Source organism: Carcharodon carcharias, chromosome 3 (genome assembly GCF_017639515.1).
Source record: "Carcharodon carcharias isolate sCarCar2 chromosome 3, sCarCar2.pri, whole genome shotgun sequence".
Taxonomy (NCBI): Eukaryota; Metazoa; Chordata; class Chondrichthyes; order Lamniformes; family Lamnidae; genus Carcharodon; species Carcharodon carcharias.
In genome coordinates, this window is record NC_054469.1 from 69,462,129 (window position 1) to 69,476,849 (window position 14,721).

At 41.6% G+C, this 14,721-nt stretch overlaps 1 protein-coding gene across 3 annotated transcripts in view; it reads right to left on the minus strand.

The window, feature by feature from the left end:
• mindy3 (MINDY lysine 48 deubiquitinase 3) overlaps window positions 1–14,721 on the minus strand; it is a 150,114-nt gene that overhangs the window by 101,052 nt on the left and 34,341 nt on the right. For 2 of the 3 annotated variants that reach the window (XM_041184572.1, XM_041184571.1), the window contains exons 9-10: window positions 4,434–4,504; window positions 820–900 (exon numbers count right to left, since the gene is read on the minus strand). In XM_041184572.1, the coding sequence (XP_041040506.1) occupies window positions 820–900; window positions 4,434–4,504 (152 nt within the window). The remainder of the gene's footprint in view (window positions 1–819; window positions 901–4,433; window positions 4,505–14,721) is intronic. The other variant, XM_041184573.1, reaches the window with a different exon arrangement.

The following is a 14,721-nucleotide window of genomic DNA, read 5'->3' on the forward strand; positions in this document are numbered from 1 at the left end:
AGGGGGGAGGTGTGACGCGTGGATGGATACAGGCGAATAAATAAATAGAAAGCAGAAAACAGGGTCATAGGTTGGGGTTATTTTCCTTAGAACAAAGAAGGCTGAGAGGTGACTTGGTTGAAGTGTACAAAATTATGAGGGGAATAGATAGAGTGGACAGGATAAAATTGTTTCCCTTGGTGGAGAATTCTAGAACCAGGGGACATAGATTCAAGATAAGTGGCAGAAGGTGTAGGGGGGACATGAGGAAGAACTTTTTTACGCAGTGGGTGTCTGGAATTTGCTGCCCAAGTCAGTGGTAGAGACAGAAACTCTAAACTCTTTTAAAAAGTACCTGGATCTTATCCTTAAGTGCTGTAAGCTGCAGGGCTATGGGACAAGTGCAGGAAGGTGAGATTAGAAAGGGCACCTGGGTGTCCTCGGGCTGGCATGGACGAGATGGGCCGAATGGCCTCCATCTGTGCTGTAACTTTTCTATGGTTCTGTGGTTTCTATTTGTCAACCAAAATCCAAATTTCTGCTTGTGGAAAAGTTCCCAAGACAGTCTTTCATTTAATCTGCTAGCTCTTTTCTAGTGACAAAGATGAATATTTTAGTTCTATGAGCATATAAAACTCAATCAATTACCTAGCTTTTCACCAACTACCCCCCCATCCCAACGTCCAATATTGTAACTGCTGTCACTTTACAGAAGTATAAATGGAAAAACTGTTAAATTTGAGCTTGAATGTTATTTCTCAAAATTGAGTAGTTTTCCCTTTAAAAATATAAAAATAAAGCAGCAACATTTGTCTGATTGAACAGAGCAGTGAAGATTACCTTTGCAAAGAATACAGTTAGATGGGTTTCACTGCCAAGTATCCATACAGGAAATTTAGGAGACTTCAGGAATGCTCCAACCTAAAATTTAATTGAAGAAAATTTTTTAAAAATGCAAAGGTACATTAAACGCAATAAAAGGTTTCTACTGATGAGCTGTATGCAAAGCAGCTGCATGCTTAACCTTTTATAGCTCAATTTACGTCATTTGACATTAGGGGTGCAAGTAGTTATGAGTTAAAAATAGAAGCCTACAAATTAACTACTTGCAGCCTATTTCTAGTTGAATCTGCTAATAAATGAAAACTCAGCTCCAGTACATATTAAAATCTTGCCAAACTAAGTTTCAATAGAAATATAGTTCCAATGTAGGCATTTGAATCTTAAAAAGTCTAATTAGCACCTGCAGGGAACAAGACTTGCACCTATCCAAAGATATAATGCACTATTAATTCCACCACAGCTGACTTTATGTAACTAATCGATCACCCTGATCATTAAACATGGCAAGTTGGAGAATGTAGTGACTCATCTGTGATATATTATAGGTGTTTCCCTTCATCTATTCCTGGATCTATTATTCTTCTGCTTCTTTCATTTTAGCTGCTTGCTTCGTTGTCCTCTTCTTTTTCTATTCTTTTGGGTAGGTGGCATGCTATACTGTGACGTGGCAACCAAAGGGGCCATCAATGGCTGAGCTGTGGAAATAACATGGCACTAAGCGGCTTCTTTTCCAACTTCTCCCTCAATCTCTGGTATTTCTCCATTCCCTGTTGCTATTGCATATTTCAGTCCTCCACATAATTATCTCATCTTCTTACTACCTGCTAATTCTCAGTCTTTACCATTTATCCATCAAACCTATTTGTTCATTCTCTGTATTGTTTCTCCTCCTCTTTCCAAATTATAAAGTGCTAGGAAGTTTAAAGAAATTCAGTATGTCAACTGGAAGTTGGACGTATTTGCTTACCCAATCCAAATTCAAATTCAGAGTCAAAACTCTGGGCAAGAATATTGCCTCCAAGGGCAGAATCTTGGGAAAGGCTGAGAGTTCAAAATAATATCTTTTAATTAAGGTATTAAAAACTAACAAAAAGCAATTCATAGAATTAACTTAAACTATGCTACCGCGATGTATATATTTTTTGATTTTACTTGCTCAAGCCTTTATCTTGGGCATTAGGAGTTTCAGCTGAGATAAACTGGTGCAGGAAATATTTTGATCAATTTATGGAAACTAGATTTTCGATGGGTGATAAACTATAAATATTATAGTCACAGTGCCAAATACTGGAGTAACATAGTTTCAGTGAAATGTATGGTCAATGAACAGAACTTTTAAAAAAAAATCATTTCCTTAACTTATTTTAATGCAAGGTACAAATGCAGATGAATACATTTAGATTATGGCACAGACCAGAGTCAAATCATAAGTAGCCAATTCCAGGGTCTCCATCCACAGCACCCCAAAAGTAGCCTGGGCTGAGTATCCATAAAAGACAAAAATGTTGGCTTCTGCTTGAGCCTCACAAGAGAAACACAACTAAGGTTGAGATTTTAGGAATTGAAGATTTGAACCTGCATCCCATCATAGAGTTGTTCATTTGAACGCTTCCATCTGCTTTATATAAAATATATTCACAAGTAACCTTTAAAGCTTAAAATAAGATGGAGTTAAAAAAAAACTGAAGCACAGATTTGTATAAAGTGGTTTGGCCCAATTCACTGATAAAGATTTTCGAATATAGGCCAAAAAGAAAGGTGGCAGTCTTTTTGAACCATTGTTTCAAAAAAGTCTTTGCAAAATTCATGCCAGGAAAGGTTGTGGAACAAAATATTTTTCTATAATTGGTGAAATGTGTTCAGTTATTTACTCTAAAAGCATTTGGCACAATGTGTTTTAAATACCAAGCATTTTTAGCAGTTTAGTAAAGCTAGGGATTCGGCTATTAAAACTGAATTTAAGAAATTTGAAAGACAAGCTCTACTTGGGCATCCCACAAAGCTGAAGTAACTATCAGAACTAAAATTATGCAAATTTTGTTTTCTCATTCTGTTGAAATGAAAGATGTTCAGAATAACACAGTAAATAAGTTACTTTATTCTTCACTTTTTATATTATAATCCCCTACACATTGTATAAAATGAGCAACAGAATAATAGTAAGGATCTCTGGATATCAATGCTTATATTATTTACACTCAGTAAACATATTGACAAATATATTTTATTTTAAAACTTGGGGCCCTATGCCATTGTGAACACATTTTGGGTTGGGTGTTCCAAGTAAAATAAATTACATTAGTGAAGAGCAGTAGAACACATTTACGACTTTTGGTACTCAATGCCATAAGCAGTTGCCCTCAATTATGGTACTTACCTGCAAATACTAATGACCTCAAGAAAGCACCCGTGATTTGATTTTATTCTCCCTGCCCCCACCAGTATCCAATTTCAACTCATCAGCTTTGTACACTGGCCTTTTAAATATTTAACACTGGTTCCAAGTGTGAAAGATTGCTTGTTAATCCATTTACAAATTATAAAATATTATCTGCAATTTCTCCTTCTGCCTTTTCTACTGAAGGCCTTGCTAATCACCTGATGCATTTGGCAGCAAGTGTTAACAGGTTAATTGATCAGAGATATCATGGCCTTAGACCTTCCAGTCTTCAACAAACATCTAACATGTTACACTTCCAGCAGGAGTTGCTGAGCAATGATCAGGAATGGCAACCATGGTTAACCTTCCTATAGCCAAGCCAGAGATACTGAGGCCAATGGTACCAGCCATCCAGTTATGCTGACTGGGATCAGGTAATTTGGCACAGGCTGGATATTGAGCTTGGGCCTCCCTGCCCCATTCAATGGTCCATCTAGCTGAATCATTAGCAGCATTTTTACCTATACATTTGTACCAAATAACTATGAAGTTTACACTTTGCATTTTTTCAAAATAAAAACTGAAGCTAATCCTGTAAAATCTGAGCAGCAAACCACAACAGTAATAAATCAATTGCCCCTTCATCTTTCCTAGTCTCATATTTTCAGAACTATTCAAAGGGAAGAATTCAAAAAGCAGCTAAAAATTCTATTAAATTTGAAATACTGTATAAAATTTCACAGCTTAGTGGTGCTTGTAAGAATTGCAAGTTCCACAATCTTCCAATTACCTGGCTTTTGAATAATTTCTGTACCAACTGACTTTTTAAGTTTATTACAAATTGTAAGTCTTACAAAAGTTGACTTCTAAATGAGGACTACAGCATCCAAAATGGTTTTATGCAAACTTTAGTGCTCTTCAATTATACTTCATTATCGAGACTTAAGAGTTGATACGTCATCACAGTATATTACAAATTAAATAAGATATTTTAATGAGCTAAGATTTGCATATTATATGCGGTTTTGATTTCTGGTCTGAGGATTTTTTTCTACTACAACAGAAAACTTATACTTTCAGGTCTGACAGAAGTTAAAAAGCAATTCTTAAGCACTTAACTAACTGTATTCTTAGGAAAAATAAATTTGTGTTAAAAATATAGGTCCATAAATTTAAAAGATACTCCAAAAATGATTTCTGCACAGCAAGCTATCAAGTTCCAAGTGCTTACCTTACAATAGCGCAAAGACTCCATTAATGTCAGAAAACCTACAGTAGATTGATTTCTTATGCCATGGAGTTCTGAAACAGAACAATTATAGCACTTAGAACTAGGACACAATGGCTTCCGAGGTTAACAAAATTGTCCAAGGCCAAAATAAACTAAAAATATTAAAACTTCTCAAAAATTGGAGCTCTTGGAAAAACAATACTAATAGAACAGGATTAATAGTTAAAAGAAACAAAAACAGAAAATGCTGGAAAAACTCGGCAGGTCTAACAGCACCTGTGGAGAGAAAAAATAGTTAACGTTTTGAGTCCGTATGGCTCTGCTTCAGTGCATCCACAGTATTTTACTTTTAATAGTTAAAAGTACAGTCGAACCACACCTTTAAAAGAATTATGGGACATCTCAGTATATATAGGTCTTGTTTCGAGGAATTGGTTAAGAAACTCAAATGCCCAGTTCTCTCATAAGCAAAGGGTGATCATCCAAATGGTAGTGACTCATCTGCAGCTCTATTCTTTAGTAACAAAAACAGAAACAGAAATACCTGGAAAAACTCAGCAGGTCTGGCAGCATCGGTAGAGGAGAGCACAGTTGACGTTTCGAGTCCTCATGACCCTTCAACAGAACTGAGTAAAAATAGGAAAGGGGCGAAATATAAGCTGATTTAAGGGGGGGGGGGAAAGAGGGGGGCGGTTGTTGGGACAAGCAGCCAATAATGGGTGGAGATAACCAAAAGAAGTCACAGATAAAAGGACAAAGAGGTGTTGAAGGTGATGATATTATCTAAAGGAATGTGCTAATTAAGAGTGGAAAGCAGGACAGACAAGGTACAGATAGTTCTGGTGGGGGTGGGGGAATACTAAAAGTGCTAAAAGGTAGAGATAAACAATGGGTGGAAATACATTTAAAATAATGGAAATAGGTGGGAAAAGAAAAATCTATATAAATTATTAGAAAAAACTAAAAGGAGGGGGAAGAAATGGAAAGGAGGTGGGGATGGAGGATAGAGTTCAGGATCTAAAATTGTTGAACTCAATATTCAGTCCAGAAAGCTGTAAAGTGCCTAGTCGGAAGATGAGGTGCTGTTCCTCCAGTTTACGTTGAGCTTCACTGGAGCAATGCAGCAAGCCAAGGACAGACATGTGCGCACGAGAGCAAGGTGGAGTGTTGAAATGGCAAGCGACAGGAGGTCTGGGTAATGCTTGCGGACAGACCGAAGGTATTCTGCAAAGTGGTCACCCAGTCTGCGTTTGGTCTCTCCAACGTAGAGGAAACCGCATTGGGAGCAACGAATGCAGTACACGAGGTTGAGGGAAGTGCAAGTGAAATGTTGCTTCACTTGAAAGGAGTATTTGGGCCCTTGGATGGTGAGGAGAGAGGAAGTGAAGGGGCAGGTGTTGCATCATTTGCATGGTAAGGTGCCGTGGGAGGGGGTTGAGGAGTAAGGGGTGATGGAGGAGTGGACCAGGGTGTCACGGAGGGAACGATCCCTACAGAGTGCTGCCGGAGGGGGTGAAGGCAAGATGTGTTTGGTGGTGGCATCATGCTGGAGTTGGCAGAAATGGTGGACGACGATCCTTTGAATGTGGAGGCTGGTGGGGTGATAAGTGAGGACAAGGGGGACCCTATCATGTTTCTGGGAGGAGGAGAAGGCATGAGGGCGGATGCGCGGGAGATGGGCCGGACACGGTTGAGGGCCCCGTCAACTACCATGGGTGGAAATCCTTAGTTAAGGAAGAAGGAGGACATGTCAGAGGAACTGTTTTTGAAAGTGGCATCATCAGAACAGATGCAACAGAGGCGAAGGAACTGAGAGAATGGGATGGAGTCCTTACAGGAAGCAGAGTGTGAGGAGCTGTAGTCGAGGTAGCTGTGGGAGTTGGTAGGTTTGTAATGGATATTGGTGGACAGTCTTTCACCAGAAATTGAGACAGAGAGGTCAAGGAAGGGAAGGGAAGGGAAGGGAAGAGATGGACCATGTGAAAATGATGGAAACGTGGAGATTGGAAACAAAGTTAATAAATTTTTCCAGGTCCCGACGAGAGCATGAAGCAGCACTGAAGTAATCATCGATGTACCGGAGAAAGAGTTGTGGGAGGGGGCTGGAGTAGGACTGGAATAAGGAATGTTCCACATAACCCATAAAGAGACAGGCATAGCTGGGGCCCATGCGGGTACCCATAGCCACACCTTTTATTTGGATGAAGTGAGAGGGGTTAAAGAAGAAACTGTTCAGTGTGAGAACAAGTTTAGCCAGACGGAGGAGAGTAGTGGTGGATGGGGATTGTTCGGGCCTCTGTTCGAGGAAGAAGCTGAGAGCCGCCAGACCATCCCGGTGGGGGATGGAGGTATAGAGGGATTGGACGTCCATGGTGAAGTGGAGGCGGTTGGGGCCAGGGAATTGGAAATTGTTGATGTGACGTAAGATGTCAGAGGAATCACGGATGTAGGTGGGAAGGGACTGGACAAGGGGAAACTTGAACCCCTCCCACTGGATTCTTACCTTCTCTTGATCTTTTCATTGAGAACTGTCGGTGTGACATTAGTCGTCTCAATTTCTCTGCTCCTCTCATCCATTCTAACCTGTCTCTCTCTGAACTTACTGCACTCCGTTCTCTCAGGTCCAATCCTAACATTACCATCAAACCCGCTGACAAGGGTGGTACTGTTGTTGTCTGGCACACTGACCTCTACCTTGTGGAGGCTGAGCGTCAACTCGCAGACACTTCCTCCTAACTCTTTCTGGACCATGATCCCACCACTGAACATCAAGCCATTGTTTCCAGGACTGTCACTGACCTCATCTCCTCTGGGGATCTTCCTCCCACAGCTTCCAACCTGATAGTCGCCCAACCTCGGACGGCCCGCTTCTACCTCCTACCCAAAATCCACAAACAGAACTGTCCCGGTAGACCGATCGTGTCAGCTTGCTCCTGCCCCACAGAACTCATTTCTCATTATCTTGACTCCCTTCTCTCTCCCCTTGTCCAGTCCCTTCCAACCTACATCCGTGATTCCTCTGACACCTTTCGTCACATCAACAATTTCCAGTTCCCTGGCCCCAACCGCTTCCTCTTCACCATGGACGTCCAATCCCTCTACACCTCCATCCCCCACCAGGATGGTCTGAGGGCCCTTAGTTTCTTCCTTGAACAGAGGCCCGAACAATCCCCATCCACCACTATTCTCCTCCGTCTGGCTGAACTTGTTCTCACACTGAACAATTTCTCCTTCAACTCCTCTCACTTCCTCCAAATAAAAGGTGTGGCTATGGGTACCCGCATGGGCCCCAGCTATGCCTGTCTCTTTATGGGGTATGTGGAACATTCCTTGTTCCAGTCCTACTCTGGGCCCCTTCCACAACTCTTTCTCCGGTACATCGATGATTACTTTGGTGCTGCTTCATGCTCTTGTCGGGACCTGAAAAAATTTATTAACTTTGTTTCCAATCTCCACCCCCCCATCATTTTCACACAGTCCATCTCTGACACTTCCCTTCCCTTCCTTGACCTCTCTGTCTCAATTTCTGGTGATAGACTGTCCACCAATATCCATTACAAGCCTACCGACTCCCACAGCTACCTCGACTACAGCTCCTCACACCCCGCTTCCTGTAAGGACTCCATCCCATTCTCTCAGTTCCTGCGCCTCTGTTGCATCTGTTCTGATGATGCCACTTTCAAAAACAGTTCCTCTGACATGTCCTTCTTCCTTAACCGAGGTTTTCCACCCATGGTAGTTGACAGGGTCCTCAACCGTGTCCAGCCCATCTCCCGCGTATCTGCCCTCACGCCTTCTTCTCCCTCCCAGAAACATGATAGGGTCCCCCTTGTCCTCACTTATCACCCCACCAGCCTCCACATTCAAAGGATCATCCTCCGCCATTTCCGCCAACTCCAGCATGATGCCACCACCAAACACATCTTCCCTTCACCTCCCCGGCAGCATTCCGTAGGGATCATTCCCTCCATGACACCCTGGTCCACTCCTCCATCACCCCTTACTCCTCAACCCCCTCCCACGGCACCTTACCATGCGACCGCAGAAGATGCAACACCTGCCCCTTCACTTCCACTCTCCTCACCATCCAAGGGCCCAAACACTCCTTTCAAGTGAAGCAGCATTTCACTTGAACTTCCCTCAACTTCGTCTACTGCATTTGTTGCTCCCAATGCGGTTTGCTCTACATTGGAGGGACCAAACGCAGACTGGGTGACCACTTTGCAGAACACCTTCGGTCTGTCCGCAAGCATTACCCAGACCTCCTGTCGCTTGCCATTCAACACTCCACCCTGTTCTCATGCGCACATGTCTGTCCTCGGCTTGCTGTATTGCTCCAGTGAATCAACGTAAACTGGAGGAACAGCACCTCATCTTCCGACTAGGCACTTTACAGCTTTCCGGACTGAATATTGAGTTCAACAATTTTAGATCTTGAACTCTATCCTCCATCCCCACCCCCTTTCCATTTCTTCCCCCTCCTTTTTGTTTTTTCTAATAATTTATATAGATTTTTCTTTTCCCACCTATTTCCATTATTTTTAAATGTATTTCCACCCATTGTTTATCTCTATCTTTTAGCACTTTTAGTATTCCCCCACCCCCACTAGAGCCATCTGTACCTTGTTTGTCCTGCTTTCCACTCTTAATTAGCACATTCCTTTAGATAATATCATCACCTTCAACACCTTTGTCCTCTTGTCTGTGACTTATTTTGGTTATCTCCACCTATTACTGGCTGCTTGTCTCAACAACCTCTCCCACCCACCCCCCCCAACCACCCCCACCCCCCAAAACCAGCTTATATTTCACCCCTTTCCTATTTTTTACTTAGTTCTGTTGAAGTGTCATGAGGACTCGAAACATCAACTGTGCTCTCCTCCGCCGATGCTGCCAGACCTGCTGAGTTTTTCCAGGTATTTCTGTTTCTGTTTTTGTTTTGGATTTCCAGCATCCGCAGTTTTTTGCTTTTATCTCTATTCTTTAGTAATCGTTTTATAAAGGTTTTCAATAATAACAACTTGCTTAAATATAGCTGAAGCATTAGCTGCTTGGTAGCTGGAATAGGTACCAGAAATACTGCTTGAAGCCATGACAATCGCAACAGCTAGCTATTTTACTGCAAGGTTGGCAAACAGTGTCTTGTAATTTTGTATCTTGGACAGCTGCTTCAACCACCCCTCCCCCAACCAAATTACTACTCCTCTAAATTAGTTATTAAAAGGTGTGAAAGAATGACACAGAATGTTTACAGCAATTTTCTTTCCTTTTGAGACTTAACTGGATTCACCCCTATGGTATTGCAATGGATATTGTATAGTGGGGAAGACCTCAGGTGCAAACTGTTCACACAATGCATTAGAGCTCCAATATTTTGCATTTGCTTTTAACCATCACTTTAAGCACAAGGTACTGTCCAGAAACCAAACAGATATGAATTTTATTCCTCAAGAATTTACAAAACATACTCAAATATTGACATACAAAAACAACAAACTGATCACAGATGAGGAACCTGCACTGCCGAGTCTGAATATAGGATTGACAAAACATACAGACCCAAATAGATGACTGAGGGTATTGAAACATTCAACAAAATGGATTAAGTGACTTAATCCTATACACAAGGAACAATACAATGCCTCAAACATCACAGAAATAGAAAAATACTTAGCTATATAGCATTCAAATATGAACAGTGTATTAGTTTGTATTTTTAATATACTTTTAATTCAATATTCTACCCTTTAATATCCCATCCACCACTACCTTCTGAAATTGTCTATTTTTGATATTGCATCAATGTTACATATTTCCATGTTTTTAACTTGATCACTTAATTTCTATATGAATTTCTTGATGCAAATTACACTGCAATTTAGCCTTTGGGCTGCAAAGTGGTTTCTTGAATGAAATGTCACTACCAAAATACCATTACCAAATTCTAACTTCCCATTATTGGAGGCTTGTCATTAAGCGGTAGAACACTGAATCAACACCTTAGAAAAAGGCATACAAAATGCTGATAAAATGTAAAAATTATGAAAAGCATTTTAATGTGGGTCATAAAGCACAAGGATCTTTTTTTTTTGAAAATCAAGAGCAGTTGAAGAAAAAATGTGAGCCCTTTTCTTTCTGAACTTCAACATTTAATCAGTAATAAAATTGCAGCTTTCAGGGACTATCCTGCTAAAGGCAGTGCTGACTACTGTGTTTTTGAACTAAGTTCTGGTTGAAGCACAAAAAAACCTCTGGTGCCACCTAGAGGTCAAATCATTGTCAGATGTAAAAGCAAAAAACTGCAGATGTTGGAAATCCAAAACAAAAACAGAAACAGAAATACCTGGAAAAATACAGCAGGTCTGACAGCATCAGCGGAGGAGAGCACAGTTGACATCTCAAGTCCCCGTGACCCCCCCCAACTCGAGACGTCAACTTGTGCTCTCCTCCGCCGATGCTACCAGACCTGAGTTTTTCCAGGTATTTCTGTTTCTGTCATTGTCAGCTGTCCCTTGATTCGAGGATGATGTCTACCCAGGGCCACAAGCTTCTGCCATAGGTCCTCAGGTGACTGAACAGGCAGATTCTTAGCTTGCATATCTTTGGGTACAAGGGGCAGGACATCCCATGAGTTAGCGGGGTCCAGAATGCAGGATGTGTTTCCTTTTCTATCCTTCTCTATTGCCATTCTGCCTCATCAGTAAGATGTTGTGACTCAAAGCATGGTGAGGCTTCATGAACAAGTTGTTGCCATTTTGAACAACTGATCTTATTGACTAGGAGGAGCTTACCAATGTCACCATGCTTCAAGGAGAGCTGAGTGTCTTTGAAGCATTTCCTTTGTTCTCCCCAGAACATTGGCAATCTGAGTGTTAAGAAAACAGGACTTGGCAGGGGAGGCACTTTTTGGCTATCTGGACACAGTTGATTTGCACGAGATTTGCCTGAATGCTTGTGGAGCTGGCTTCAAGAAGGGACACTAGGTTTTGTTTGATGGTTCCCCCATTGAATCTGGAAGATGCAGCGGAGGCATTGCTGATAGAATTTCTCCAGCGCTCTTTTGTCACTGATAGAGCCCAGGTCTCAGTGCAGTAAAGGAATGTGGTGAAGACAAAAGCTCTGTACACTAGGACTTTTGTTGACTTGCAAAGTCTTTGCTCTCAAACACTGCAGTTTGTAGAAGACTGAGCTGATGCAGCTGATCTGGTTTTGGATCTCCCCATCAATGGTGGTGTTTAGAGGGTGGTGGCTGCCAATATGTGGGAAATGCTCAACATATTCCAGAGTCTCTCCTTCCACATATATTGGAGATGGACTATTCGGCTGACCAGGTGTGAGATGATATATGAGTTTTATTTCGGCAACACTCAAGGACAGGCTGAGTTTCTTGTATGCGGAATTGAAGAGGTTAAGAGTGGCTTGCAAATCTGGTACAAAGAGCACTGCAGTCTGCATGACACTGCAGTCATCCACAAACTGTAGATCATGTATATCCATGGCAGTCAGTTTAGGTTTGGCATGGACGAGACAGTAAAGATTAAAGAGTTTTCCATCTGTGTGGTATATAATGCTGACAACAGAGTGCAGTTAATCTTTGATGAGGTGAACAGCCACCTTCAGGTAGATTGCAAGTAGTACGGTTGCGGGGGGGGCTAACACACAGCAGTGCATGACCTCAGTCCAGAAATGTGAAGAAGTCCATTTCAGATCTGTCACCCAAGACAGCTGCACTCATATCATCACAAAGTGGTTACAGGATTGTGAAAAAGCTTCTTGGACATCCAAATCTTTGGAACACGATCCACAGAGCCGCATGATTTAGAGTCAAATACTTTAGCCAGGTTCATGAATATAATGTAGAGTTCCTGGTGTTATTCTCAACATTTATCTTAGGTTTATCTGGCAACAAAGACCATGCTGGTGGTTCCTCTGGAAGATCTAAAGCCACACTGTCTCTGGAGGATTTCCTCAGTCACAGGAAGTAGGCGATTCAGGAGAACCTATGTCAGGATTTTCCCTGCTATGGACAAGAAAGAAAAACCTCAATACTTTCCACAGCATGATTTATCTCGCTTCCTGAAGGTAGTTGCAATTTTTGCATTCTTGAAGTGGAGAAGCTGTGGTGGAGGTGGTCTTTTTCTGTCCAAATCCAGAGAACAAGTGCATGAGTCTTGATGTGAGCAGACGTCAGCCAGCTTTGAAGATTGCAGATGGAATTATATAGGGGCCGCAGGCATGGTTATTTTTCATCCATTTGATTGCTTGTTGCAGCTCTCTACCACAGGCTAATTGGGGGATAGCCAACAGTCAACCTGGAGTTGGTCAAGATATCCTTTCCAGTGTTGACAGTGCCATCCTTAAGAGAAACACCATCCTAAGTGCAAAGGGGATTTTGTCTATTTGACCTTAGTCTTTGGATGCCCCTTGTGGCTTCAAAAAAGCTCTGCATTTCATGATGGTCAGCATATCATTGGATCTCTCAGGGCTTCTCTTCCTGCTACATGAATTTGGGTCTGGATTTGTCTTTACGTGTCAGCCTTCAGCTGTTCAAATGCTGCCTTGACCTGCAGGCAGGCAATGAAAGCTATTCAATTTTGCTTTTGTAGATCACATATTTCAGCATTGTTATTCAAATACTTCATTGGATGTGAACATCACTGGAAATGCCTACATTTGTTGCTCATCACTAAGTGCCCTTGAACTCAGTGGCTTGCTAGGCTATTTCAGAGGGAAGTTAAGAGTCAACGACATTACTGTGGGTCTGGAGTTACATGTCGGTCAGACCAGATAAGGCCTTGGTGCATGTTCATCACTAATCAAACAAGTCGATGATCTGTCCAGTAGGCAACAGACACATGGATCGAGTGATATAGACATCACTTAGATGCTTGACGCAAACAATGACAAAATCCAGGAGGTACCAACGCTTTGATTAAGAATGCCTCCATGTGGTTTTGTATTTGTCCTTCCAGTGGAAGGTGATTGTTATAATGAGGCTATGCTAACTATGCTTTGTCAACAGGAAGGCACAATTTGCACTGATTCTTCCCACCCAGACTTTCCCAAAGGTTCTGTTCCAGACACGGGAGTCATGGCCAATCCAGGCATTAAAGCGTCCCAGAAGGATAATCTTTTCTTCTTTTGGGATGGCAGTGAGGATTTCCTCAAGGTTAGAATAGAACATTTTTTTTAACATCTTCATTGGAGTCAAGGGTCAGGGCATAAGTGCTGACGATGGTGGCATATTCAGTTGTAGGTGAATGTTGCAAGTCTTTCATCTATACAATTGGGGAGTTCTGGCAGTGCATCCAAGATCATATTCCAGAGGTAGAGACCAACTCCTCTGATTTGAGGGTTACTGCCAGCCCTCAGGAGTTCTGGAGCTGGACTTGAACCCAGAACCTTCCGATTCAGAGGAGATGGTGCTACTAACTGAGCTACAGCTGACATATATAACTTTTCTATGGATCAAATTTTTCTAACACAGCTACTGTGAAAACAATAATTAACTGATATAATTTTTACAAAGGGATGAACAGGAACATAATTGAAGTATTATGCTGAAATGGCAAGAGTAATGTATTGCCAATCACTTGTGATATGTTCCTTCTCCCGGTTTCCTCAAAAGGTGACAAACTCCTGCTGAGGTGTAGTTTGAGAAATAGTAACACCGTAATATCTTGCCCAATAGCCTGCTCATGATTTATCAATCTGCACAGCAAAGAGACTATTTAATTCTGCAGACCACTGCATTTGAGCCCAACCCTAATCTACAGAATCCTTAGAGGGAAATAAAACTGTCCATTAACTAAGCAAATAGCAATATTCCCTATTGTCACCACAAACTGGGACTGGCTAATCAAATGCATATCAGAGACATTCTTATTACATACAATTGGCAAACCATAAGGTACAATTACCATACAGCCAGTATCATTTTTTTTAAATACAGGAAGTTAACTTTCTTTTGCATTAACCAGAATATAGACATCTTAAAATGTGTCCATATTTCATTAATTACAAAAGACAAGTATTTTAATATCTTGAAATATTGAGGCTCCCTTCCCCCATGTCAATTTCCTTCTCTCCAAGAGGTGCTGCATTCCAGAAAGAAATGATCAACACAGGCACTACATGCACTCTGGTATCTCCTTCCAAGTGGGAAAAATTCATTTGTTAATATGAAAAGTGAGTGCTGGCCTATTATTTGTGAAGGGAGGTATTGGGTAGCAGTTTATGATACCCCATTGGTGAGTTTGCTGTTGGGGAAGGAGGCCTGTAAAATTCC